This window comes from Eucalyptus grandis, chromosome 1 (genome assembly GCF_016545825.1).
Source record: "Eucalyptus grandis isolate ANBG69807.140 chromosome 1, ASM1654582v1, whole genome shotgun sequence".
Lineage (NCBI taxonomy): Eukaryota > Viridiplantae > Streptophyta > Magnoliopsida > Myrtales > Myrtaceae > Eucalyptus > Eucalyptus grandis.
The window spans coordinates 35,066,713-35,094,464 of NC_052612.1; the positions used below are offsets into that span (position 1 = coordinate 35,066,713).

At 40.0% G+C, this 27,752-nt stretch overlaps 3 protein-coding genes across 6 annotated transcripts; all 3 read left to right on the forward strand.

Annotated features, from left to right (window-relative positions):
* Window positions 1–1,033: 1,033 nt before the first annotated feature.
* On the forward strand, window positions 1,034–27,479 carry LOC104435189 (chitin elicitor receptor kinase 1). Of its 3 annotated transcripts, none has more exons than XM_039312947.1 (13): window positions 1,034–1,975; window positions 2,757–2,790; window positions 2,889–2,896; window positions 3,007–3,165; window positions 3,726–3,919; window positions 4,226–4,315; window positions 4,688–4,781; window positions 4,874–5,025; window positions 5,097–5,188; window positions 5,690–5,828; window positions 6,112–6,210; window positions 6,297–6,496; window positions 27,384–27,479. In XM_039312947.1, the coding sequence occupies exons 1-12, from the start codon at window positions 1,354–1,356 to the stop codon at window positions 6,459–6,461; spliced, it is 1,848 nt and encodes a 615-aa protein (XP_039168881.1). In that variant the 5' UTR covers window positions 1,034–1,353; the 3' UTR covers window positions 6,462–6,496; window positions 27,384–27,479. The 3 variants fall into 3 exon arrangements, with proteins under 3 accessions (XP_039168881.1, XP_039168883.1, XP_039168885.1); XM_039312949.1 differs by lacking the exon at window positions 27,384–27,479 and adding an exon at window positions 16,659–17,101; XM_039312951.1 differs by lacking the exon at window positions 27,384–27,479 and adding an exon at window positions 16,659–17,101 and having other exon boundaries at window positions 2,889–2,893; window positions 3,007–3,168.
* On the forward strand, window positions 11,202–16,871 carry LOC104435173 (lysM domain receptor-like kinase 3). 2 transcript variants are annotated; one of them, XM_010047979.3, is made up of 12 exons: window positions 11,202–12,081; window positions 12,857–12,890; window positions 12,989–12,993; window positions 13,104–13,265; window positions 13,828–14,030; window positions 14,380–14,469; window positions 14,791–14,884; window positions 14,977–15,128; window positions 15,200–15,291; window positions 15,826–15,964; window positions 16,267–16,365; window positions 16,459–16,871. In XM_010047979.3, exons 1-12 carry the CDS (start codon window positions 11,463–11,465, stop codon window positions 16,621–16,623), a joined length of 1,854 nt encoding a protein of 617 aa, XP_010046281.2. In that variant the 5' UTR covers window positions 11,202–11,462; the 3' UTR covers window positions 16,624–16,871. The 2 variants fall into 2 exon arrangements, with proteins under 2 accessions (XP_010046281.2, XP_010046284.2); XM_010047982.3 differs by having other exon boundaries at window positions 13,107–13,265.
* On the forward strand, window positions 22,053–27,460 carry LOC104435165 (chitin elicitor receptor kinase 1). The gene is made up of 12 exons (XM_010047971.3): window positions 22,053–22,841; window positions 23,605–23,638; window positions 23,736–23,746; window positions 23,868–24,029; window positions 24,568–24,752; window positions 25,100–25,189; window positions 25,562–25,655; window positions 25,724–25,875; window positions 25,947–26,035; window positions 26,560–26,698; window positions 26,999–27,097; window positions 27,189–27,460. The coding sequence occupies exons 1-12, from the start codon at window positions 22,220–22,222 to the stop codon at window positions 27,348–27,350; spliced, it is 1,839 nt and encodes a 612-aa protein (XP_010046273.2). The 5' UTR covers window positions 22,053–22,219; the 3' UTR covers window positions 27,351–27,460.
* Window positions 27,480–27,752: the final 273 nt, after the last annotated feature.

Genomic DNA, 27,752 nt, shown 5'->3' on the forward strand with positions numbered 1-27,752 from the left:
TATAATCCTTCTTATTCATCTTTGTTGGAAATTGTTGAAATGATGGTGTGTAGCTTAGTAAGGAATTATTGCCATGAAATTTCTGCAAAGATTTAAAATTATTAAATTGGCAAAATTGGAATGTTCATAATTGAATTGACCTTTCTTGCTATAGGTTTATGATTGATTGGGTAATTTGCTAGATGTTAAGAATGCCCAAAGAAGAAACAATTGCACTTGTTTCTCCTTTTGCCATAGGAGGAAGCTTCAAGAAAGACAAAAGCATCAAATTATACTTGCTCAATACAAGTCTCGAGAACTCTCGTACAATTTAGATTGTTTTTATGAATCATGAGCAAACAACCTTTTTTCTCATTAAACACAATGCATGAACATTCGAAAATTGGGTAAATGCCCATTTTAACTAACAAGGTGACTTAACCAATTTAACAACACTTCAAATCTCCTTATTCCATTCCTTTAATTGAATCCAATAGGTTAAAAAAGAGTGTAAAATTCTATTGAGCCCTCCTATTAGGGAATGTGTAAAGGAACTGAGACTTGCACGAATTATTTAGAACTAGACCGGACTGCTAAAAAACCAATGGTTCCTAAAGGAATTTGGCCGGTTTTCAGTTCCAATAACTGGTAGGTGGTTCTAGGTGTGGAACCACCCAACTCTAGAACCACCCACCTAAGCTGGACTGAACCGATATGATATATTTAATTTTTGATTAAAAAATAAATAAAAAAATCTTAAATATTTAGGCTACTTACAAGTTTATATGTGCATTTTCCCACTTATAATAAGTATGGTGAGTGTGCTCTCTTGCTAACACACTTCCTAACATACTAATAGCGTTGGTTCATTGACTCCAATTAGGGGTGTTTTTAATTAGGCGATTCCGTTGTGTAATTCTTTATTACATATTATAATACTTACGCACTAAGCTTGATGGGATCATTCTACGAACCTATCCAAGGATCCGACGATCTGATTCTTGAATTGAATTTTGAAATCAACGGGGGATTTCTGGTTTCAATTTTTTTGAATGAGTTTCTGGTGAATGGTTCCCGAAGTTAGGGTGAGAACCGCCTCATCTCTATCTCCGACCATTGATGACCCAGCAAGGCCAATCTCGTCAAAGAGCTTCGGCCAACGAGCGGGCGCATAGACTCGCGTCCTCAAACCGCGGGAAATTATTACCGTTGGGTCGGATTCAGCGCAGACCGAGAGTACGACAAATCGAAGCTTTGTTTCATGCTTCTAAAGCTCCAACAATGGCCGTACCAACGACACCCTCGTCTTCGGAGAGCCTTTTTTCCAACTTCGCCAGCTGATCCGAGCTCCGTCCTGGCCGTTCCCTCGATCAGATGAAGCCGCGGTTATGGACGGTCGGCTTGTTGGCGACGGTGATGATCTCGGCCTGCTGCAGAGTCGAAGCGAAGTGTAGCAAAGGCTGTGACTTAGCCCTGGCCTCGTACTACCTCGGGCCCAGATCGGATTTGACCTTCATAAGCGAGGTCTTGTCGGCATCGATGGCGGATATCCTCAGCTACAACAAGGATAAGGTCCCGAACGAGGACACCTACCAGACGGGGATCAGGGTCAACGTCCCCTTCAGCTGCGGCTGCATCGACGGCAAGTTCCTCGGGCACGCGTTCAATTACTCGTCGGGCCACGGCGACCTCTACGATACGGTCGCGATGAAGTACTTCTCGAACTTGACGACCGTGGAGTGGTTGCAGGCGTTCAACCCTTATCCCCCGACCAAGATACCGGACTCCGCCGTTTTGGATGTGGTCGTTAATTGTTCGTGCGGGAACCGCGCTGTCTCGAAGGAGTATGGATTGTTCATCACGTATCCACTGAGGCCGGAGGACACTCTCGATAACATCGCGGCGGAGGTGAATTTGACGACCACTTTGCTGCAGAGCTATAATCCTGGTGTGAATTTTAGCCGAGGGAGTGGTCTGGTGTATATTCCGGGGAAAGGTGAGTTTTTTTTTTTTTTTAAACTTCCCTTGAGGACATGCTTATCTGGTTTCGCAAATTTTCCGTCGGAGCAATAAAATTCTCAGCGACCAGATGATTACGAAGGAGTCTTAACGTTTAAAATGACTGTCTAGACTGGCTTTAGATGCATCTCCCCCTGTGTTTGAATGAGTTCGTGGACCTGTGTCTCGTCCCAATTACGTCTGATGTTTCCGAAGAACAAATGAGGTGGGACTGTTCTTCATCAGATGTGAGAGTTATTTAAGAAAGCTAGCTTGGTTATTCTGCATGAAGTGCGGCTCGTCTGTCCAATCCAGATGGTGATTATTCAACATAATATCGATCTAATTGTGTCTAGTACGACCAGATTAATGTGGCGTATGGAGCAAAGTAGCAGCAGATGCAATTGCCCCATTTAGATGTTGCCGACCATTTAGAAGCTATTATGCTATGTTTTACTGATTAGGCATTTTGTTTTAGTTCTCATTGTAGCACGGATGAGTTGCTTCTTTATGATTAGGTTTCTCCAGGTGTTTATTTGCTTTGGCTAGCCAAACATGTTTCTTTGGAGTGCATGGTCTCTAAATAGAATCTGCTGATATGGTCAATGTAAAAATAGTCATGTTTGTGACATTGCCCATCATTCCTTTGTCTAGATATCATAGCGGTGGTGAAGTATCGGGTACTAGAAATCTTGTACCTGGCCTAAGTATTGAGCTTTGACTACACGATGACAGAAGTTGCAATAGCGGTTTTGACTTAAATCTCCCTTTTCATACAGATGCAAATGGAAACTACCTACCTCTGAAGTCAAGGTAGCTTATAGCAGTCTGCTCATCAGAATGAAGTTTGCTTAGCATTCCATCCGTGTTTCAATTATCTAACTTATCCTTTCGATTTTTCCTCTTTCCAGAACAGGTGGGATGTCCCTCTCCGCATGATCGGAACTTCATTTCGATATCCTAATGGGTGATGGCGGGCCATGACTATACTTAAGGAATTCAGGCTTATCTTTGACTTTTTCATAGCAGGACTATCAGTTGGAGCAATTGTTGGCATATCTATCGCAGCAATAGCAGTGTTGTCGTTTTTAGCATTTTGTATATACCATGGAATATACCGAAAGGAGAAAGTGAAGGAGGCAACCTTGCTCTCAGGATCTCATAAATTATCTGCTCAAGCAGGGAATGGTAGTTTTGTTGCTGATACTAATCCCTCACTTTTCATCTGTTTGTCCACATCACACACACACACACACACACACACACACACACACACACACACACACATGTATGTATGTATGAACTAAGGATTTACTGGTTTGTACATTCTTGAATACAGTGACTGTAGCAAAAAAACTCATTCCAAATGAGGCACGAGCAGATATAATTTACACTTCTAGATATTTCCATGGACTATCTTGATGAAATCATTCCAATCTATATGTCTTTGGTGCATGCACATTATGTCAGTCACACTGCGTACGAGAATTGGTGCTGCTTACAATACTTATTTAGCCAGCGTTCTAGATATGGAGTTACTGGAGAATACGGTGTCTCGACAGGGGATATGTGGTCCATATGTTTTTTTTATTCATCGTACCTTCCTAAATTTTATTGGTGTCACGGTGTTCCCTCTTTGGCAAGCAGTTATAGTTCTTGTCTACTGAAGAAAGAAGATTTGTTTGTCTCCCTAACTTTTCTAGAGAGTAGAGAGTACCCTGACTGGTGTTTTCCCCATCTTGGTCTAGTTCCGGGAAGTGACCCAGCTAAACCTTCAGAATCAACTGGCCCAGTTGATGGTGCTTCAACAGGAATCACTATGGACAAGTCAGTGGAGTTTTCATATGAAGAATTGGCCAAGGCTACAGAGAATTTTAGCCTGGCTAATAAAATTGGGGAAGGTGGCTCTGGAGCTGTCTATTATGCTGAATTGAGAGGCGAGGTTCGTTGACAAATAGCTTTTGCACTTAATGTATGGCTAATATTGTTGGTTAAGGCAGTGTAAGTTCATGAGAAGGTTGATAATGAGGGAGAACTCATTGAAATTCAATCTGGACAGCACCGCCACATCTGATTCTACCAGACTCTAGAGCTGAATCCAGTTGCTTACATGCTGCTTAGCTCACTAGGATGAAGGAATTCTGTATTCAGTTGAAAACCGCTGTTATGCTCTACCATGCTACAAATATTTGTGAGAACAATTTTCTATTATTACTCTCACAGAACTTTCTTCTTGGATGCAATGCAGAAGGCTGCAATTAAGAAGATGGATATGCAAGCTTCAAAAGAATTTCTCGCTGAATTGAAGGTTCTAACGCATGTTAATCACCTTAACCTGGTAAATCCATAATTTCCAGCCTATAGAAGTTTGTTCTTTATGAAGGGAACACCTTTCCATGTTCAGTCAATCCTATGCATTTCCAACAGTTCATGTGGGGATGTGGAAATTTTGGATCGCGTGTGGTAGTGACTTCGTGTGTCCAGATGTAGTGCTTTCATGTGCTGTTTGTTCATGATTAATATTTGGTGCGTCTGTTTCCATTTCTCTGACTTACCAAATTTAGAATGCGGATCATCTGGATATGTCCACTATAAAATCTGTCGTTGAGAAGCTGCCCTTATTGCTGCAAAAATCCTGAACTGCAGCTAAATTCATGTCGTTACTTTTTTCTGGTCATCATATAAAGACATATCTCAATGGTTTATTCAGGTGCGTCTGATTGGATACTGTGTTGAGGGTTCTCTTTTCCTTGTCTATGAGTATATTGAGAATGGAAACTTAAGTCAACATTTGCGTCGCTCGGGTGAGCTTGGGCACATTTTGAGGATATTATTTGGCGAGTTTTGGACATTAGTCTCTGACCGGTGATGATTTGTACATTCCATCAATTTTCAGATAGGGAACCACTCCTATGGTCTACCAGGGTTCAGATTGCCCTTGATTCTGCAAGAGGTCTTGAATATATCCATGAGCATACGGTACCAGTATACATCCATCGAGACATTAAATCGGCAAATATATTGATAGACAAGAACTTCCATGGAAAGGTTATTCTCTGTTGAATCTTGCACCATGATGGACCGTTCGGTTCTTGGGCTAACAACCTAGTGTACGACAGGTGGCAGATTTTGGTTTGACAAAATTGACTAAGGTTGAAGGCGCATGCCTCCAGACACGACTTGTAGGGACATTTGGATACATGCCACCCGAGTATGATCCTCTCTCTCTCTCTCTCTCTCTCTCTCTCTGTGATATCTATGTAGAAGGGCATTGACACTTGTCACACTGAGGGGGGATAGAATAAATACAGGCAATTGTTTATTCATTTACAGTTCTTAAATAAATCCTATGATTGGAAGAAGTTAGGAAGCCTTGCGCTTTGTAATGTGATCATGGCTGCCGCCACTGATTTGAGATTGTGAGCATTTTTTGCGATTGTGATAAGTAGTATCCTTCAAGTAATATGGAAAGGGCTATTCCAAGTAATTCATGAATTATAATATCATTTGCTATGCAGAATCTAATCAATCCAGAATGACAAGGTATGATCATTATGACTGGACAAACAACACTACCTCAACCATCCATCACCGCTCTTGCTCAGTTGGAACTCAAAATTAGTGTGGAAGTGTTTATTCTCTTTCATTTGCAAGTTCACTTAAACATTAATGCAAATCATTGAGAGTAATGATTCATTCTGGCTTCGTGTAGATATGCCCGGTGTGGCGATGTCTCTCCTAAAGTCGATGTGTATGCTTTCGGTGTGGTCCTTTATGAACTTATTTCTGCCAAGGAGGCTGTAGTCAAGGCAAATGGTTCTATTGCTGAATTAAAGGGCCTCGTCGCTTTGGTTATTCTCTTTCCCTTGTTCTATTTATAGCTAGTTAATAGTAATTAGAAACTTCGAGTTTGCCCCAAAATTTTCAATATAGGTTTAGCACTTTATCTCTAGCTTGAACGAGCAAATTATATACGGGATCTACCATTTTAACTTTTTCTTTGCTGCCGGTTTCTCGTGAGTTAGCGAGGAGCTTCTTCTAGATTGTGTCGTGCCTCCTTGTATGCTTTTGCAACTCATAGACTGTTTCTGACAAAATTATCTTAACTCTTTGCTGTAATCTCATCATCTGCAGTTTGAAGAGGTTCTTAACCAACCCGATCCCAGAGAGGACCTTCGCAAGCTTGTTGACCCTAGGCTTGGAGATGATTATCCGCTTGATTCCGTCTGGAAGGTGGGGGGGTTCCTAAGAGAATCATTCTGCCATTTACGTTTTCTTTTCTCGGTAAATTATAACTGCCTAGTTTTCTACGTGCACAGGTGGCCCAGCTAGCGAAAGCTTGCACACAAGAGAATCCTCAACTGCGCCCCAGCATGAGATCTATTGCGGTGGCCCTGATGACGCTTTCATCTTCGACAGAGGATTGGGATGTTGGCTCCTTCTACGAGAACCACGCTCTGGTGAATCTAATGTCCGGAAGGTAGAAAATCCCCCCTTTTTGCCGGAATCAGGCAATCACATTTTTCGAGCTTTTATTGAGTTGTCAATGTGGATGTAGAAGTTGTCGATAGTCCCCACCCAAGGGGTTGGGGTGGGGACAAATTAGTTTTTGGAGTACGTTTTGACTCCCATGCCCTGAAGGAAACATAACCAAAAGTCTGAGAGTGAGAGTTAGAATAGAAGTAGAGTATGACCGACCAAAAAAAAAAAAAAAAAAAGTCCAGAATTGATATCAATGATTGTTCGGTGCACCAGTTAAATGTAATCTTTATTGCAGCATTGCTTTTGAGAAGACTGCTCATATTTATATGTTGTGACTGTTCATGTTTTTAGGTGTTATGTCATGTTTTTAGATGTAATTAATGTTTTGTAAGTTCCTAAGATTTTATCTCCTCCAAACACTAACTATATTTATGAGTCATTAAGTGTAAGAGTCATGTGTCAAGCCTATAAAAGGCGTGTCTTGTAATTGTTTCTATGCGGGCAATAAGGTGAAATAAACAAAAAGCCTATCTATCTCCTTCTCTTCTTTGTGGGAGTTGTGAGTGTTATTAATCAGAGTGTTTAACCTTTAAATTATCCCATCAAATTGGTACCAGAGCTGCGCCTCTAACATTCAACATATCCATGTAGTTGATCATGGACGATTTGTAAATTACTCTTGGGTCTTCTTTTTTCCCTAGAAAGAGAATTCTCGTGGAGTTGTTTCAATGCGCATTAGTTTTATGTACGTTATATACTACAAACTAAGACCCTGTCGTGCCACAACAAACAGCATGATCGGATGATTTAATAGAAAACCTCCGAAGTAGCGAAACCCGTGACCTGCAGTGTCCATGGCATTGATTTGCTATTGCTCACCCCCATAATTTTCCACGTTAGAGGGATAAAAGGTAAGGGGAAAAAAGGAAAAGACGGAAGTTCGATAACTACTGACTGACCCGGAGAATGATCCTTATTACTATCGATGGCGCTAACAATTGTCTTCTCGATCCATCTTCTTGGACCTATTGACTGTGCTCGAAAAACTTATATGTCAAAGCTATTCTGTCATGTCTTCATCATCAATCAGATAAAACTGGTAAAGAGTAATCTAGTCTTGCATATGTTAAGTTTCGAGGCTCTTGTTAACACCTATGTTATATCCAATATTACAAATTCCAATCCTGAAATTGTTTCGATAAAATATATAGCTATATTGAACGGTTATAAACTTATTGCATATATGTCGTTTCAGTCCTAAGCAAAGCTGACCTGCGCCCAAGCCAGGGCGGCCTCGCCTGGCCTCGCCAAATCTAGCGAGGCGAGCCCCGACGAGGGCTCCCCTCATTTGGCGTCACCGTCGGCCGACCAACGCTCGGCAAGGCCTCCTTGGCCTGGGCAAGGGCTAACCTTGCCAGATCTGGTCTAAGCGAGGGCAAGCCTCAGCGAGGACTCTCCTTGCCAAATCTGGCGAGGTCGGCCCTCACCTAAGTCAGGACGACCTTGCCCAGCATTGCCGTCGCTCGGTAGATGCTTGGCGAGGCCTTCCTGGCCTAGGTGCAAGTTGGCCTCGCCTAGGCGACCTTCGCTCAGTTGCGTTTGGGTAAGGGCTCTCCTCACCGAGGCTAGCCCTCGCCCCACCGAGCATCACCTATGGCAGGCGAGGCCAACCGACTAGCTATGGTCGATGGCCGACCGTCGCCTATGGCCGGTCGGCCACCGGAAAAGGCAAAGAAGAAAGCCAAAAAGAAAAGAAAGAAAAAAAGAAAAAAGAAAAAGAAAATGATAATAATTCAAAAAATATTAAAATATTGTTAAAAATTGTCCACGTCAGCGCCAATGATCTTACGTGGTACCACCGGTGTCCACGTCAGCATTTTCTGGCAAAAATTGACCGGATGGACTCAATTGTCAAGAAGTGAAAAGATTTATAACTGAATTGGCAAAATTAAAATGTTTATAACTGAATTAGCAAAAGTGCAATAGATTTAAGACTTTTTGGACAATTTTCCCAATTTTTAGCTATAAGAAAATTTATTTATCATAACAAGCGAAGAAAAGCAACAACAGCGAGTGAAAGAAGATGTTAAACGAGGCGAAAAAAGACCCCTAATTTAGGTTAGTAGAGAAGAGGAAAAAAAGAAAAAGAAAAAAGAAATCAAGGCCTATAAAAGAAAAGCATAGCAAAGCAGGCTCTAGAGCTTCCGGGTGAAATTTCTTTGTGAGGAGATTTTCTCTGGAACAGAGAGGGTTGCTGACAGAGTGAAAAGGAATTGACGACCTACAAGCAGATTAGATCTGAATGGTATCTCATCATGCTCGATTTGTCTACAACGTTGATCGAGTGAGAACTTGACGTGCTCGATAGACATGGACGTATTGTGTCCTATAAGTAGAAATTAGCACCTCTGCTCAATCCAATTTTCAGAGATTAAAACCGGTCAAGCCACTATAGCAAAATGCTGTTCCCCTCCCCCTTTTTTCCTGATGTGGGGGATGGGATGTGCTCTATTGGGACCGTACGCATTACAAAAATACGACATTCGTTGCCGACTCTATGTCCGTAATTTGTATTCTTTGTTATCGTATCCTCTGGATTTTGCATATGACTAATGTTTGATTTTTTCTTTTTGAGATATTCAAAAGGTCCTGTTATTTCTATCTTGGATACAAAACACTAGGTTTGTTCGGCCCGTGACCGGTCGCACCTGAGAGTATAGACGTGGAGATATTCTTTCATGCAACGCATGCACCAATACCATGCAATGTGCTAATTGGTGTAGTACACGCATAAATTAGATAACTATTGAGGCATTTTCCTTAGTAATTTCACATTTTCGATGTGGGCTATGCATACTAACACGGGTCTAGTAACGTTGATGAGGGACATTGTAAGGAAACTGCAACCGGGTTTTGTTAAGTAAGTGGATCATCGTGATCAGTATCTAAATCCGACACTATTCATCTGGTTAGTTTTGGTCACTTATTGGGCCTGGGCTTTTAGCCCATTTATCCTTCAAGCACATCCTTTTTTATGTGTCTCTTCTCTTTTTTTGTGTAATTTAAAATATAGAGAATAACACAAATGATCCATAAATTTTGTCCCAATGTATAATGTGATGTAATTCTTTAATCTCAATGCGTGATATTATCCCTAAACTTTGAAATTATGAACTATTGATATATGTTCAATTTAATCTCTAAACTATATGGGAATGTTAATTGTGGTCCTTGAATTTAAATTGATAGAAAAATAACATCGAACATTTTCATATTGCTTAAGGATTATATTAAATATGTATCAAAAATTGAAGACCATATTGAACGAATTAAAAAATTAAAAACCCTACTGCATATTGGGCTAAAACTCAAAAATCACATTGAACAAATTAAAAGTTCAAGCATTATATTGTACATTAGGGTAAAGGTTAGAGACTATTTATGCTATTATTCTTTCAAAAATATATATAACGAGAATGAGAACTTATTATATGTATTATTTACTCTTTCGGAGATGCTTACAAAAAGGATTGCTCACGCCTCACGGTGCGACTTTTAATCCCGGAGAAGATTCGATTAATACGATCGTGAACTTACCTTCTTCCCACGGGGTCAAAGGTACAGTTCAAAGCCGAAATGGACCGCCGCTACGTTCCGTGCCCGTGAAGTTGGGCAGGTCAGCATATGGTGCCAAAAAGCGTCCCAATTCAATGCCTGGGACATCGGCCATTGCTGCTATGGGAATCACTAACCTAGTCCAAACGCGCATAAGAAGATCAGTTGCGTCGTGATCAATTATTTCGTCGGAGATTGTTGAAATGATGGTCCGTAGCTTAGAAAGCAATGATTGCGTTGAAATTCTCGCAAAGATTTGAGATTACTAAATTGACAAAATTGGAAAGTTTAGAATTGAATTAGTCTTTTTTGCTATAAGTTTATGATTGATTAGAGAATTTTTTTAGATGTTAAGAATGCCCGAAGAAAAAACAACCGCACTTGCTTCTCCTTTTGCCATAGGAGGTAGCTTCAAGGAAGACAAAAGCATCAAATTATACTTGCTCAATACAAGTCTCGAGAACTCTCGGACAATTTAGGTCATTTTTATGAATCATGAGCGAACAACCTTTTTTCTCATTAAATGAAATGCATGAATAAGTTTAAAAAGGTTGTAAAATTTTATCGAGCCCTCCGATTAGGGATATGCAAAGGAACCGAGAACTATCCAAACCATTCTGAGCTAGATCGGACTGCTCAAGAACTCGTGGTTCCTAGAGGAATTGGGCCGATTCTCAATTCCAATAACCGGTGGGTGGTTCTAGGTGTGGAACTGCCCACTCGAGTTGGACTAAACTAATAATATATATTTAATTTTTGATTAAAAAATAAAAAATCTTAAATGTTTAGGCTACTTACAAGTTTTTTTTTTGGGTAAGATACTTACAAGTTTGTATGTGCTTTTGTCCACTTATAATAAGTTTGGTGAATGTGCTCTCTTGCTTAACACTTCCTAACATATCGATATTATTGGTTCATCGACTCTAATTGGGAGTGTCTTTGACAAGGTGATTCCGTCATGTAATTCTTTCATAAAACTTGATGGAATCGGTTCTATGAATCTACTCAGGAATCGGACCGGACTAACAATTCGATTCTCGAATGGATCTTTGAAATCAATGGGTGATTCCCGATTTCAATTTGCTTTTTAAATGGGTGGTTCCTAAAGATAGGGTGGGAACGAGCGTGCGCGTAGACTCCCGTCCTCCAAGCGCACTTCCTTCCTCGCGCCAGCTTCGATGGGGACCGCCAACTCAAACCGCGGGAAATTATTACCGTTTGGTCGGATTCAGCTCAGACCCGAGAGTACGGCAAATCGAAGCTTCGTTTCACGCTCTTAAAGCTCCAACAATGGCCGCACCAACGACACCCTCGTCTTCGGAGAGCCTTTTTTTTATTCCAACTTCGCCGGCTGATCCGAGCTCCGTCCTTGCCGTTCCCTCGATCAGATGAAGCCGCGGTTATGGACGATCGGCTTGTTGGCGACGGTGATGATGTCGGCCCGCTGCAGAGTCGAAGCGAAGTGTAGAGGCTGCGACTTAGCCCTGGCCTCGTACTACGTCTGGGACAAATCGAATTTGACCTTCATAAGCAAGGTCTTGTCGGCGTCGGTCGCGGATATCCTCAGGTACAACAAGGATAAGATCCCGAACCAGGACAGCGTCCATTCGGGGATCAGGGTCAACGTCCCCTTCAGCTGCGGCTGCGTCCGCGGCAAGTTCCCAGGGCACGCGTTCAATTACTCGTTGGGCCACGGCGACCTCTATGATACGGTCGCGATGAAGTACTTCTCGAACTTGACGACCGTGGAGTGGTTGCAGGCGTTCAACCTTTATCCCCCGACCAGAATACCGGACACCGCCGTTTTGGATGTGGTCGTTAATTGTTCGTGCGGGAACCGCGCTGTCTCGAAGGAGTATGGATTGTTCATCACGTATCCGCTGAGGCCGGAGGACACTCTTCAGTCGGTCGCGACGGAGGTGAATTTGACGGCTGAGCTGCTGCAGCGCTATAATCCTGGTGTGAATTTTAGCCAAGGGAGTGGTCTGGTGTATATTCCGGGGAAAGGTGAGTTTCCTTTTTTTACTTCCCTTGAGGACATGCTTATCTGGTTTCGCTAATTTTCCATCGGAGCAATAATTTTCTCAGCGACCAGACGATTACGAAGGAGTCTTAACGTTTAAAATGACTGTCTAGACTGGGTTTAGATGCATCTCCCCCAGTGTTTGAATGAGTTTGCAGACCTCTGTATCGTTCCAATTACGTCTGATGTTTCCGAAGAGAAATGGGGTGGAACTTTTCTTCATCAGATGTGAGAGTTATTTAAGAAAGCAAGTTTGGTTATTCTGCATAAGGTGCGGCTCGTCTGTCCAATCCAGATGGTGATTATTCAACATAATATCGATCTAATTGTGTCTAGTACGACCAGATCAATGTGGCGTATGGACCAAAGTAGCAGCAGATGCAATTGCCCCATTTAGATGTTGCCGACTATTTAGAAGCTATTATGCTATGTTTTACTGATTAGGCATTTTGTTTTAGTTCTCATTGTAGCATGGATGAGTTGCTTCTTTATGATTAGGTTTCTCCAGGTGTTTATTTGCTTTGGGTAGCCAAACATGTTTTTTTGGAGTGCATAGTCTCTAAATAGAATCTGCTGATATGGTCAATGTAAAAATAGTCATGTTTGTGACATTGCCCATCATTCCTTTGTCTAGATATCATAGCGGTGGTGAAGTATCGAGTACTAGAAACTTTGTACCTGGCCTAAGTATTGAGCTTTGACTACACGATGACAGAAGTTGCAATAGCGGTTTTGACTTAAATCTCCCTTTTCTTACAGATGCAAATGGAAACTATCTACCTCTGAAGTCAAGGTAGCTTGTAGCAGTCAGCTCATCAGAATGACATTTGCTTAGCATTCCATCCTTGTTTCAATTGTCTAACTTATCCTTTTGATTTTTCCTCATTCCAGCACAGGTGGGATGTCCCTCTCCACATGATCGCAACTTCATTTCGATATCCTAATGGATGATGGTGGGCCATAACTATACTAAAGGAATTCAGGCTTATCTTTGAATTTTTCATAGCAGGACTATCAGTTGGGGCAATCGTTGGCATATCTATCACAGCAATAGCAGTGTTGTCCTTTTTGGCATTTTGTATATACTTTTGGATATACCGAAAGAAGAAAGTGAAGGAGGCGATCTTGCTCTCAGGATCTCATAAATTATCAGCTCAAGCAGGGAATGGTAGTTTTGTTGCTGATACCAATCCCTCACTTTTCATCTGTTTGTCCACATTACACACCCACACACACACACACACACACACATGTATGTATGTATGTATGTATGTATGTATGAACTAAGGATTTACTAGTTTGTACGTTCTTGAACACAGTGACTGTAGCAATTAAACTCATTCCAAATGAAGCACAAGCAGATATAAATTACACTTCTACATATTTCCATTGACTATCTTGATGAAATCATTCCAATCTATATGCCTTTGGTATATGCACATTATGTCAGTCACACTGCGGATGAGACTTGATGCTGCTTAAGATACTTGTTTAGCCAGTGTTCTAGATATGGAATTACTGGAGAATACTTTGTGTCTCAACAGGGGATATGTGGTCCATATGTTTTTTTATTCATCGTACCTTCCTAGATTTTATTGGTGTCACAGTGTTCTCTCTTTGGCAAGCAGTTATAGTTCTTGTCTACTGAAGAAAGAAGATTTGTTTTGTCTCCCTAACTTTTCTAGAGAGTAGAGAGTACCCTGACTGGTGTTTTCCCCATCTTGGTCTAGTTCCGGGAAGTGACCCAGCTCAACCTTCAGAATCAACTGGCCCAGTTGATGGTGCTTCAACAGGTCTTACAGGAATCACTGTGGGCAAGTCAGTGGAGTTTTCATATGAAGAATTGGCCAAGGCTACGGAGAATTTTAGCCTTGCTAATAAAATTGGGGAAGGTGGCTTTGGAGCTGTCTATTATGCTGAATTGAGAGGCGAGGTTCGTTGAAAAATAGCTTTTGCACTTAATGTATGGCTAATATTGTTGGTTAAGGCAGTGTAAGTTCATGAGAAGGTTGATAATGAGGGAGAACTCATCGAAATTCAATCTGGACAGCACCACCACATTTGATTCTACCAGACTCTAGAGCTGACTCCAGTTGCTTACATGCTGCTTAGCTCACTATAATTCTCCAGTAGTATTCTATCAGATTCAGTAATTAAAAATAGGATGAAGGAATTCTGTATTCAGTTGAAAACCGCTGTTATGGTCTACTATACTACAATTATTTGTGAGAACAATTTTGTATTATTACTCTCACAGAACTTTCTTCTTGGAAACCATGCAGAAGGCTGCAATTAAGAAGATGGATATGCAAGCTTCAAAAGAATTTCTCGCTGAATTGAAGGTTCTAACGCGTGTTAATCACCTTAACCTGGTAAATCCATACACCTTTCCATGTTCAGTCAATCCTATGCATTTGGATGTGGAAATTTTGGATCGCGTGTGGTAGTGACTTCGTGTGTCCAGATGTAGTGCTTTAATGTGCTGTTTGTTCATGATTAATATATGGTGCATCTGTTTCCATTTCTCTTTGACTTACCAAATTTAGAATGCGGATCATCTGGATATGTCCACTATAAAATCTGTCGTTGAGAAGCTGCCCTTATTGCTGCAAAAATCATGAACTGCAGCTAAATTCATGTCGTTACTTTTTTTCTGGTCATCATATAAAGACATATCTCAATGGTTTATTCAGGTGCGTCTGATTGGATACTGTGTTGAGGGTTCTCTTTTCCTTGTCTATGAGTATATCGAGAATGGAAACTTAAGTCAACATTTGCGTTGCTCGGGTGAGATTGGGCACATTTTGAGGATATCATTTGGCAAGTTTTGTACATTAATCTCTGACCGGTGATGATTTGTACATTCCATCAATTTTCAGATAGGGAACCACTTCCGTGGTCTACCAGGGTTCAGATTGCCCTTGATTCTGCAAGAGGTCTTGAATATATCCATGAGCATACGGTACCAGTATACATCCATCGAGACATTAAATCGGCAAATATATTGATAGACAAGAACTTCCATGGAAAGGTTATTCTCTGTTAAATTTTGCACCAGGATGGACCCTTCAGTTCTTGGACTAACGACATAGTGTACGACAGGTGGCAGATTTTGGTTTGACAAAATTGACTGAGGTTGGAGGTGCGTCTCTCACGACACGACTTGTAGGGACATTTGGATACATGCCACCCGAGTATGATTCTCTCTCTCTCTCTCTCTCTCTCTCTCTCTCTCTCTCTCTCTCCCTCTCCCTCTCTCTCTCTTATATCTATGTAGAAGGGCATTGACACTGGTCACACCGAGGGGTGATAGAATAAATACAGGCAATTGTTTATTCATTTACAGTTCTTAAATAAATCCTCTGATTGGAAGAAGTTAGGAAGCCTTGTGCTTTGTAATGTAATCATGGCAACCGTCACTGATTTGAGATTGTGAGCATTTTTGGGATTGTGATAAGTAGTATCCAGGTTTCAAGTAATATGGAAAGGGCTATTCCAAGTAATTCATGAAGTAGAATATCATTTGCTATGCAGAATCTAATCAATCCAGAATGACAAGGTATGATCATTATGACTGGACAAACAACACTACCTCAACCATCCATCACCGCTCTTGCTCACTTGGAACTCATAATTAGTGTGGAAGTGTTTATTCTCTTTCATTTGCAAGTTAACTTAAACATTAATGCAGATCATTGAGAGTAATTATTCATTCTGGCTTTGTGCAGATATGCCCAGTGCGGCGATGTCTCTCCTAAAGTCGATGTGTACGCTTTCGGTGTGGTCCTTTATGAACTTATTTCTGCCAAGGAGGCTATACTCAAGGCAAACGGTTCTATTGCTGAATCAAAGGGCCTCGTTGCTTTGGTTATTCTCTTTCCCTTGTTCTATTTATAGCTACTTAATAGTAATTACAAACCCGGAGTTTGCCCCAAAATGTTCAATGTAGGTTTAGAACTTATCGCTAGCTTGAACAGGCAAATTATATGTGGGATCTATTATTTTGACTTTTTCTTTGCTGCCGGTTTCATGTGAATTAGCGAGGAGCTTTTTCTATACTTGTGGACACATATCATGATTGTGATTTGCCTCCTTGTATGCTTTTGCAACTCATGGACTGCTTCTGGCAAAATTATCATAATTGATTACTGTAATCTCATCATCTGCAGTTTGAAGAGGTTCTTAACCAACCCGATCCCAGAGAGAACCTTCGCAAGCTTGTTGACCCTAGGCTTGGAGATGATTATCCGCTTGATTCTGTCTGGAAGGTGGGGGAGTGTCCTGAGAGAATCATTCTGCCGTTTACGTTTTCCTTTCTCGGTAGACCAACATTATAACTGCCGAGTTTTCTACGTGCACAGGTGGCCATGCTAGCGAAAGCTTGCACACAAGAGAATCCTCAACCGCGCCCCAGCATGAGATCTATTGCGGTGGCCCTGATGACGCTTTCATCTTCGACAGAGGATTGGGATGTTGGCCATTTCTACGAAAACCACTCTCTGGTGAATCTCATGTCCGGAAGGTAGAAAATCCCCCCTTTTGGCCGGAATCAGGCAATCACATTTTTCGAGCTTTTCCTTCCTATGTTGTATATGGATATTCTATGAGAAATTGAACCAAATTCAAAATGCCGTCGATGTCGAGACTAACAATCAACTACTGAGTTGTCAATGTCAATGGAGAAGTTGACGATGTTAATGGTTGTCGATATTCAAGAATTGATGTCGATGACTGTTCGGTGCACAAGTTAAATGTAATCTTTATTGCAGCATTGCTTTTGAGAAGATTGTCCATATTTCTATGTTGTGACTGTTCATGTTTTTAGGTGTTATATCGTGACTGTTCATGTTCTTAGATGTAATTAATGTTTTGTAAGTTCCTAAGATTTTATCTCCTCCAACACTAACTATATTTATGAGTCATTATTAAGTGTAAGAGTCAAGTGTCAGGCCTATGAAAGGGATCTTGTAATTGTTTCCGATAAACAGAAAGCCTATCTCTTTCCATCTCTTCTTTTTTGTGTGAGTCGTGAGTGTTATTAATCAGAGTGTTTAACTTTCAAATTATCCCATCAAATTGGTATCAGAGCTGCGCCTCTGACATTCAACATATCCATGTAGTTGGTCATGCACGATTTGTAAATTACTCTTGAGTCTTCTCTTTTCCCTAGAAAGAAAATTCCCGTGTAGCTGTTTCAATGCGCATTAGTTTTATGTACGTTATATACTACAAACTAAGACCCTGTCGTGCCACAGCAAACAGCATGATCGGATGATTTAAGAGAAAACCTCCATAGTAGCGAAACCCGTGATCTGCAGTGTCCATGGCATTGATTTGCTATTGCTCACCCCCATAATTTTCCACGTTAGAGGGATAAAAGATAAGGGAAAAAGGGAAAAGACAGTGAAGTTCGATAACTACTGAATGACCCGGAGAATGATCCTTATTACTATCGATGGCGCTAGTAATTGTCTTCTTGATCCATCTTATTGGACCTGTTTACTGTGCTCGAAAAACTTATATGTCGAAGCTATTCTGTCACGTTTTCATCATCAATCAGATGAAACTGGTAAAGAGTAATCTAGTCTTACATATGTTGAGTCTTGAGGCTCTTGTTAACACCTGTGTCGTATCCAATGTTACATATTCCAATCCTAAAATTGTTTCGATAAAATAAAAAAAACTATATTGAATGGTTATGAACTTATTGCACATATGCCATTTCAACTCTAAACTTTTTTTAATTTTGCTAATTTAATTCTAAACCCTTTGCACATAATTCTAATATAGTTATTTTAGTCAATTTTTGTCAGAAATCACCAAAGCGACAATGTAGTCATTGGCTTCCGTCCTACGTGGCGCATTCAACGATTTCAAATGAAAATTGGTCAGAATGACTGCATTAGAAATTTATGTAAAATTTTAGGACTAAATTGCCAAAATTAAAAAGTTTATTACTAAATTAGCATCTATATAATAGGTTTAGAATTGATTGGGTAGTTTTTCCTTGAATAACTGTATTAAGTCTTGTTAATCTCCTACAAATCACTATTTGGTTGGATTGATTAACAAGTGCGAGTTGCCACATCACGTGCTACTCTCCTTGAAACTTTGGAATAATGACATTATAAGTGTTATAACTTTTTTATTTTGGTAGAAAAAGTGTCATAACTTTTGTATGACGCTAATTTCATTCTCATAATTATTATTATTTTTTTATTACTTGAGTGTCATAATTTATGTACACGTCAATTGATCGCTATAATTTATTTGCGATCACTTGTGAATGCTATATAACTTATCAATCAATTACTTGAGTACCGTAACTTTTAACAACGTTCATCACAAGTGCTCTACCACATCAGAATTTCGGCACTTGAATGAATATTTTTTAAAATGTAATGACAATTAAGTGATTAATTATAGGTTATAACACTCAAACAAACGTTTCTTTAGAAGTTGTAGTGTTCAACTAATTGAAAAAATAAATAAAGGTTATGTCATTAAAATGAAAAGTCGTAACACTCATAATGTTTTTCTAGAAACTTTCATATGACAAAAAATAGATAGTCTTTTTCCCAAATTGAACGGCAAAGTTACTTTACGCGGCCAATTACAATATTAGCCGTAGACTTCAGACACTTTTCTACCGAATGCATCATTTCAAATAGTCTTTCATCTCCTGTCTATTCTCGAACGTCTCGAAAGAGGATGCTTGCCATTTGAAATGAGATAGTCACAGATTACATGTTGATTGCCTTTACATTCTAATATGAGAAGTAAATGACGAAATATGTCATTTCGAGGATCTTAACAATTCAAAGGAGAATACAATATACAATTAAGCTCGCACTTGCCAAGTTGATCGATCCTTCATATATACCCTTCAGATTAACCTTTTATTAATATCTACTTCTATATTCAAAATTATCTTTGTTGAATAGATCGGCATGTTTCTTCCTCGAATTGTTAAGCTCACTAGCTTTTTTTGTTCGCCGGATATCTTTGTTATGTCCCCGTCTTTGATCTTGATCCTTGGATGCACCTTGATTGAAGTGAACAAAAAAGAGAAAGAAAAAATGATGCAATTTCAATTGCCGTCCCAATTTTTTTTAGAAAATAATAAATCGGAAAGCCGGGAGGATCACTAAAATATATCTTTCCATTTCATGATACGAAAGCATGCGCACCGTTATTTTAAGGTTTGTGTGAAATCACTTTGACTTTCTTTTGGTGATTCTTTTTTCTTTTGTTTGTTGTTGGAAACTCTTTAATTATTCGATCAATTATTACAAATGTGTCGATCTTCCCGTTACATGAATAATTTCCTGGAACTTCCCATATGTCCTCAAGCCCCTCAAATTGTTCCATGCTCTAAATTAATCTCTTCTATCTCCTAGAGTTGTTCTATGCTATAAAGCATCGAAATTTTTTGAGTCTTTATATCGTATCGGACACTCCGACATGTGTCTGATACTTTTCGACACTCGGTCAATACGTGTCTGAAAATCTAACACCTAGTCAACACTCGAGGCCAAAATTCTGATAAGCGAGTTCAGAACTATAATATGTGATTTGGACATGCATAGGATTAATATAAAAAAATTTTAATAAACAAAAAAATAATAACTTGAGAAAAAAAAAAAAAAAACATACTCTTCTCTTCTCTTCTGACTTCCTAAAGTGACACAATTTATCTTCCAAGTTTGTTTTTTTTCTCTTATCTTCCTACATGCTTTTAACATGCGAGTCTAAAATATAGATTGCTAGTTCTTTTTTATCCAAGTTTTATGGATTATTGAAATGGAATTGAGCTTGTCAAATTGAAATAATGAATGATATTAATAAATGATGAATTAATATTTTTAGTGTAAATTCATTTTAGGCTCTTTTTTATTATTTATTTATTTATGAATTTGAATCAAATTAATTTGATTGAAATAATTATAAAAAAAATAATTTATCATGTATGTATAATGAGTCCCAACATATCGGAATTCTTTATTTTTTTAGAAATAACATGTCAGCGAATCGTGTTGTGTCGTGTATCGCATTGTGTCATGTGTTGCATGTTAGTGTCAGTATTAGTGCTACTTAGATTATCTATCCCTACATATGAGAGAAGAAAAGGTACATCATTTAAATCACCAAACCACTTTATTCTTTTTCTTCAACTTTTTCCAAATGACTCAAGGGAAAATTGCATGTTGCCCTCGAGAATCTTGGAATTATAGCAAGCCTTTGCATTTCAATTTTTACAATTTGCCCCTCGATATTTTGGAGTATTGTGGTGATGTGCTCCCTAACCGTTGACTCCATCAAAATTTTCTCACATATTTGATCGCACAACTAGTTATGGAATGTGATTTGGTCATATGCAATGTGCATATGTGAGGAAAAAAATAGGGACTATTAAAAGATGCATTTCAAAATTGTATATCGATGTGCATCTAGCGTTGACTCCAATCAAACTCTCGTCAGAACTTTTAGTCGGATGCTCTCACACATATTATATTTCCAAATTCTCCTTGTACTATTTTTATGTGTATACATTTATATGACGAATTTCTCTGTTGGTAATAAGTCACAGAGGTTCGAGCAAATTTGGGTTAGAGTCGATGCCGACGGACATAGTGCAACCAATTCCCAAAGTCCGTGGGACAAATTGTGAAGAAGATTAAAATGTTGGGAGGCAATTTGCAACAACCCTTAAAATTGCCAGGAAGCAGAGGGAGGCTATCGAGGCAGTCCAGCGATCACCTGGAAGTGCTGGAAAAGGTACCTTCATTTTTTTTTTTGTCAAGAAAAGGTACCTTCGTTCGCTCGTTGCTTCTTCTGCCATAAGAGGTAGCTTCAAGAAAGGAAAGGCATTGAAGTATGCTCGCTCAGTACGAGTCTAAAGAACTCTCAAATAAAATCTAGATCGCTCTTATGTCTCGCGAGCAAGCAACCGTTTTGCCCACTGAACGCAATGCATGAACATTAAAAAATCGGCTAAATGCCCATTTTAACTAATGAGGTTACTTAACGAATTTAATGACCGACACTTCAAATCTTTGAATTCGATTCGATTTGACCCAAATGCACACGGAGAAGTTGAAGTTTGTCAGACTAAAAGTCTGTTTTCCTTTTTTTTTTTTTTTGGAGACTGAGTCCAACAGGTGAAAGGCAGAAACAAAGCCGTAAAAACTTTACTGGGTCCTCCGACCAATGTCGACCCGGCGAGGGCAATATCGTCAAATAGCTTCGGCCAATGAACGGTCGCGTGTAGACTCGCGCCCTCGAAGCGCGCTTCTCCCCACGCGCCGCCTCTTTCACTGCAGGACCGCCGCCGGGAACCGCGGGAAATTACCGTTATGTTGATTTGGCGTCGACGGAGAACACGACAAATCCAAGATTTGTTTAATGCTTTTAAAGCTGCCAACGATGGCCGAACAATGGCCGTCCTCATCTCTCCCCAGCAAAGCAATCCCAGTTCTTCCCTCGTATTTTTAGGGCTTCAAAAATATTTTTTAGAAGTTATTTTTCAGAAAAATGATAATATTTTCTAATATTCGATAAAAAAAATACTTTTTGCTTATCAAATTAGCGAGGTGAGTATCAAACTTGAGAATCGCCAAATCGATGAGTGCGAATTTGAAATCGACGAGCTTGAGTGTACTTAGTCGAAGAAAGAAGAAGATGGAAAATAAAGAAAAGAAAAATGAAAAATGAAATTAAAAATAATTTGAATTAAAAAGAAAAAAAGAAAATTAAAAAATATTTCGAATAAAAAAAAAGAAAATAAGAAAAAAATGAAAGAAGGAAGTGAGATTTATAAATGTGTAGGATAAAAGAGATCAATTAAAAAAAATATTTTTTTAAATTATTTTTCGCGAAATGAACGGACTCCGTACGGAAAGCGCCAAAAAATCGCCGGTCAACGCCAACAACCGACGACGAAGAAGTAGAAGAAGAAGCAGAAGAAGAAGCAGCCGCAAAGGAGGAAAAATCGAACTCGCGTTCGACTAATCAAAGTCCCCCGGAACCGCAGCCTCGTCATCGGAGAGTTATTTTCGGGTCTCTTTTTCCAACTTCCTCCGGCCGATCCGAGCTCCGTCCTCGCCGTTCCCTGCGATCCAGATGAAGCCGCGGTTATGGGCGATCGGCTTGCTGGCGACGGTGCTGATCACGGCCTGCAGCAGAGTCCAATCGAAGTGCAGCAGCGGCTGCGACTTGGCCCTGGCCTCGTACTACGTCCGGCAGAGCACCACCCTGTCGTTCATATCCCAGGTCCTGTCGGCGTCGGTCGCGGACATCGTCAGCTACAACAAGGACAAAATCTCGAACCCGAACAGCGTCCAGACGGGGTTCAGGATCAACGTCCCCTTCAGCTGCGGCTGCATCAACGACTCGTTCCTCGGGCACGAGTTCAGTTACACGGTGACCCAGGGCGACACCTACGATGAGGTCGCGACGCAGTACTACTCGAACTTGACGACCGTGGGATGGTTGCAGGCGTTCAACTCTTATCCCGCGACCAATATACCGCTCAACTCCGTTTTGAAAGTGGTTGTTAATTGTTCGTGCGGGAACGGCACTGTTTCCAAGGATTATGGATTGTTCATCACGTATCCGCTGAGGCCGGTGGACACTCTTGGGTCGGTCGAGGCGGAGGTGAATTTGCCGCGTACTTTGCTGCAGAGCTATAATCCTGGTGTGGATTTTAGCCAAGGGAGTGGTCTGGTGTATATTCCAGGGAAAGGTAAGTTTTTTTTCAAGTTTCCCTTGAGGACATGCTTATTTGGTTTTGCTAATTTTCCATCCGAGCAAAGAAATTCTCAGCAACCGGATGATTAAGAAGGAGTCTTAACGTTTAAAATGACTGTCTAACTGGGTTTGGATGTATCTCCCCAAGGGTTTGAATGAATTTGTGGATCTCGGAATCGTTCCAATTACGTCTGATGTTTCTGAAGAGACAAGTGATGTGTGGATTGTTCTTTGTGAAATGCGAGAGTTACTTAAGGAAGCTAGCTTGATTATTCTGCATGAAGTGCTGACTCGTCTGTCTAATCCCGATGGTGATTATTCAACATAATATCGATCTAATTGTGTCTATTATGACCAGATTTATATGGCATATGGAGCAAAGTAGCAGCTGATGCAATGGCACTTTTTAAATGATTCCAATCATTTAGAAGCTATTATGCTATCTTTAACTGATTAGGCATTTTGTTTTAGTTCTTGTTGTAGCACAGATGAGGTGCTTCTTTATGATTAGGTTTCTCCAGGTGTTCTAGCCAAACATGTTTTTTTGGAGTGCATAAACTCTAAATAGAATCTGCTAACGGCCAATATAAAAGTGGTCATGTTGGGGACATCGCCTATCATTCCGTTGTCCTGATATCATAGTGGTAGTGAAGTATCGGGCTCTTGAAATCTTGTACCTGGCCTAAGTAGTGAGATTTAACTACATGATGACAGAAGTTGCAATAGCGGTATTGACCTAAATCTCCCTTTTCTTACAGATGCAAATGGAAACTATCCAGCTCTGAGCCCAAGGTAGCTTGCAGTAGTCTGCTCATCAAATGGAAGTTGGCTTAGCATTCCATCCTTGTTTCAGTTGTCTAACTTATCCTTCTGTTTTTCCTCTTTCCAGCACAGGCACAGGTGGGACGTCCCTCTCCGCATGTTGATTTTCTGATCACAACTTCATTTCGATATCCTAATGGGTGATGGCAGGCCATAAATATACTTAAGGAGTTCACACTTGTCTTTGACATTTTCATAGCAGGACTATCAGTTGGAGCAATTGTCGGCATATCTATCGCAGCAATAGCAGTGTTGTCGTTTTTAGCATTTTGTATATACGCTGGAATATACCGAAAGAAGAAAGCGAAGGAGGCAATCTTGCTCTCAGGAGCTCATGAATTATCAGATCGAGCAGGGAATGGTAGTGTTGTTGCTGATATTAATCCCTCGCTTTTTCATCTGTTTTATATGTCTGAACTAAGGATTTACTAGTTTGTACATTCTTGAATACTGTGGACGTGGCAAAAGAACTGATGCCAAATGAAAAGCACCAGCAGATAAAATTTATGCTTCTAGATATATCAATTCACTATCTTGATGAAATCATTCCAATCTATACGTCTTTGGTTACCAACAGTGCATGCATGTTTTGCGGTCACACTGCAGATGAGACTTGGTGCTGCTTAAGATACTTATTTAGCCAGTGTTCTAGATATACTAGAGAATACTTTGCGTCTCAACAGGGATATGTGGTTCATATGTTTTTCTTATAAATCATACCTTCCTTAATTTTATTGGTTAATTTTATTGGTTAATTTTATTGGTCAGTGTTCTCTCTTTGGCAAGCAGTTTTAGCTCTTGTCTACAGAATAAAGAAGATTTGTTAGTCTCCCTAACTTTCCTAGATAGTAAAGAGTACCCTGACTGATATTTCCCCCATCTTCTTGGTCTATTTGCAGGAAGTGACCCAGCAAAACCTTCTGAATCAACTGGCCCAGCAGCAGGTATTATAGGAATCACTGTGGACAAGTCATTGGAGTTTTCATATGAAGAATTGGCCGAGGCTACAGAAAATTTTAGCCTGGCTAATAAAATTGGGGAAGGTGGCTTCGGAGCTGTCTATTATGCTGTATTGAGAGGCGAGGTTTGTCAAAAAATAGCTTTTGCACTTAATGTATGGCTAATATCATTAGTTAAGGTGGTGTGAGTTCATGAGAAGCATGGTAATGAGGGAGAACTTATTGAAATTCAATCTGGGCAGCACCGTCGAATTTGATTCTACAGACTCTAGAGTTGACTCCAGTTGCTTACATGCTGCTTAGCTCGCAATAATTCTCCAGTAGTATTCTATCTGGTTCAATAATAGAAAATAAGATGAGGGGATTCTGTATTCAGTTGAAACCGCTGTTATGCTCTACCATGCTGCAATTACTTGTGGGTACAATTTCGTATTATTACACTCACAGAACTTTCTTCTTGGAAACCATGCAGAAGGCTGCAATTAAGAAGATGGATATGCAAGCTTCAAAAGAATTTCTTGCTGAATTGAAGGTTCTAACGCATGTTCATCACCTTAACCTGGTAAATCCATAATTTCCAGCCTATAGTAGTTTGTTCTTTATGAAGGAAACACCTTTCTACGTCAGTCAATCTTATGCGTTTCCTACAGTTTATGTGGGGATGTATAAATTTTGGACCATGTGTGGCTGTGATATTCGTGCACCCAGACGTAGTGCTTTCACGTGCTGTTTGTTCATGATTAATATTCATTGCATCTGTTCCGATTTCTCTGAATTTCGAAATTCAGTGATGCGTATCATCTGGATATGTCCACTATAAAAATCTGTTGTTGAGAAGCTCCCCTTGTTGCTGCAAAAATCCTGAACTGCATCTAAATTCATGTCATTACTCTACTAGTTATCAAATAAAGACTTGTCTTATTGGTTGATTCAGGTTCGTTTGATTGGATACTGTGTCAAGGGTTCTCTTTTCCTTGTCTACGAGTATATCGAGAATGGAAACTTAAGCGAACATTTGCGTCGCTCAGGTGAGATTGGGCACATTTTGAGGACATTATTTGTTGAGTGCCAATTTCTACATTCCATCGATTTTCAGATAAGGAGCCGCTTCCATGGTCTACCAGGGTTCAGATTGCCCTGGATTCTGCAAGAGGTCTTGAATATATCCATGAGCATACAGTACCAGTGTATATCCATCGAGACATTAAATCGGCAAATATATTGATAGACAAGAACTTCCATGGAAAGGTTATTCCTTGTTGAATCTTGCACCAGGATGGACCCTTCAGTTCTTGGATTAACAAGGTAGTGTATGACAGGTGGCAGATTTTGGTTTGACAAAGTTGACTGAGGTTGGCACATCTATCCCCACATTACTTGTAGGGACATTTGGATACATGCCGCCCGAGTATGATTCTCTCTCTTTCTCAATGTGATATCTATGCAGGAGGGCATTGACACTGGTCACGCTGACGGGATAGAATAAACACAAGCAATTGTTTTGTCATTTACAGTGTTAAAGAAATCCTCTGTTTGGAAGAAATTAGGAAGCCAAGTTCTTTGTAATGCAATTTCTGCCATCGCTGATTTGAGATTGTGAGGATTTTTGGGATCGTGATAGGTAGCATCCAGGTTTCAAGTTAAAAGGAGAGGGGCTATTCCAAGAAAAACTGTTATTCATGAAGTACAATATCATTTGCTGTGCAGAATCTAATCAAATTATGACAAGATATGATCATTATGACTAAAGAAACAACACTACTCAACTATCTATCACCGCTGTTGCTCAGTTGAGCTCAAAACAAGTGGAAGAGTTATGCTTTTTCCTTTGCAAGTTAACCCAAACATTAACGCAAATCATTGAGATTAATGATTCACTCTGGCTTTGGATAATACACAAACAACGTAATTAACTTTCCCTTGTCTGTGCAGATATGCCCGGTATGGCAATGTCTCTCCTAAAGTTGATGTGTACGCTTTCGGTGTGGTCCTTTATGAACTTATTTCTGCCAAGGGGGCTATAGTCAAGGCAAATGGTTCTATTGCTGAGTCAAGGGGCCTCGTTGCTTTGGTTATTCTCTTTCCCTTGTTCTATTTTACAGCTAGTTAATAGTAATCAGAAACTTTTGCTCCAAAATGTTCAATATAGGTTTAGAACTTTATCTTTAGCCTGAACAAGCAAATTATATCTGGAATCTATTATTTAACTTTTACTTTTCTGCCAGTTTCATGTGAATTAGCGAGGAGCTTTTTCTACACTTCTGTGGACACATATCATGATTGTGATTTGCCTCCTTGTATGCTTTTGCAATTCATGGACTGCTTCTGGCAATATTATCATAATTGATTGCTGTAATCTCATCATCTGCAGTTTGAAGAGGTTCTTAAGCTACCCGATCCCAGAGAGGACCTTTGCAAACTTGTTGACCCTAGGCTTGGAGATAATTATCCGCTTGATTCCATCTGGAAGGTGGGGGCGTCTTGAGAGAATCATTCTGCCATTTATGTTTTCCTTTCTGGGTAAATTGACATTATAACTGCTGAGTTTTCTACGTGCACAGATGGCCCAGCTTGCGAAAGCTTGCACACAAGAGAATCCTCAACTGCGCCCCAGCATGAGATCTATTGTGGTGGGCCTGATGACGCTTTCATCTTCGACGGAGGATTGGGATGTTGGCTCCTACGAGAACCACGCTCTGGTGAATCTAATGTCTGGAAGGTAGAAATCCCCCTTTTTGCCGGAATCAGGCAATCACATTTTTCGAGCTTTTCCTTCCTATGTTGCATGTGTATATTATGTGAGTAATTAAACCAAATTCATAAATGCTGTCAATGTCAAGACTAACAATCAACTACTGAGTTGTTGATGTCGATGGAGAAGTTGTCGATGTTAATATATTCCAAAATTGATGTCAATGACTGTTCGGTGCACAAGTTAAATATAATCTTTATTGGAGCATTGCTTTTGAGAAGACTGCTCATATTTCTATGTTGTGACTGTTCATGTTTTTAGGTGTTATGTGTGACTGTTCATATTTTTAGATGTAATTAATATTTTGTAAGTTCCTAAGATTTTATCTCCTCCAAACACTAACTATATTTATGAGTCATTTAGGGCGCGTTTG

Bases quoted from the DNA above. Each gene is read 5' to 3' on its own strand.
- LOC104435189 (XM_039312947.1), top strand. From the start codon at position 1,354: ATGAAGCCGCGGTTATGGACGGTCGGCTTGTTGGCGACGGTGATGATC. The intron at 3,920-4,225 runs GTTCGTTGACAA...GATGCAATGCAG, and splicing joins ATGCTGAATTGAGAGGCGAG to AAGGCTGCAATTAAGAAGAT. The intron at 5,189-5,689 runs GTATGATCCTCT...GGCTTCGTGTAG, and splicing joins TTTGGATACATGCCACCCGA to ATATGCCCGGTGTGGCGATG.
- LOC104435173 (XM_010047979.3), top strand. From the start codon at position 11,463: ATGAAGCCGCGGTTATGGACGATCGGCTTGTTGGCGACGGTGATGATG. The intron at 14,031-14,379 runs GTTCGTTGAAAA...GAAACCATGCAG, and splicing joins ATGCTGAATTGAGAGGCGAG to AAGGCTGCAATTAAGAAGAT. The intron at 14,470-14,790 runs GTAAATCCATAC...TGGTTTATTCAG, and splicing joins GTGTTAATCACCTTAACCTG to GTGCGTCTGATTGGATACTG.
- LOC104435165 (XM_010047971.3), top strand. From the start codon at position 22,220: ATGAAGCCGCGGTTATGGGCGATCGGCTTGCTGGCGACGGTGCTGATC. The intron at 25,656-25,723 runs GTGAGATTGGGC...ATCGATTTTCAG, and splicing joins CGAACATTTGCGTCGCTCAG to ATAAGGAGCCGCTTCCATGG. The intron at 26,036-26,559 runs GTATGATTCTCT...TTGTCTGTGCAG, and splicing joins TTTGGATACATGCCGCCCGA to ATATGCCCGGTATGGCAATG.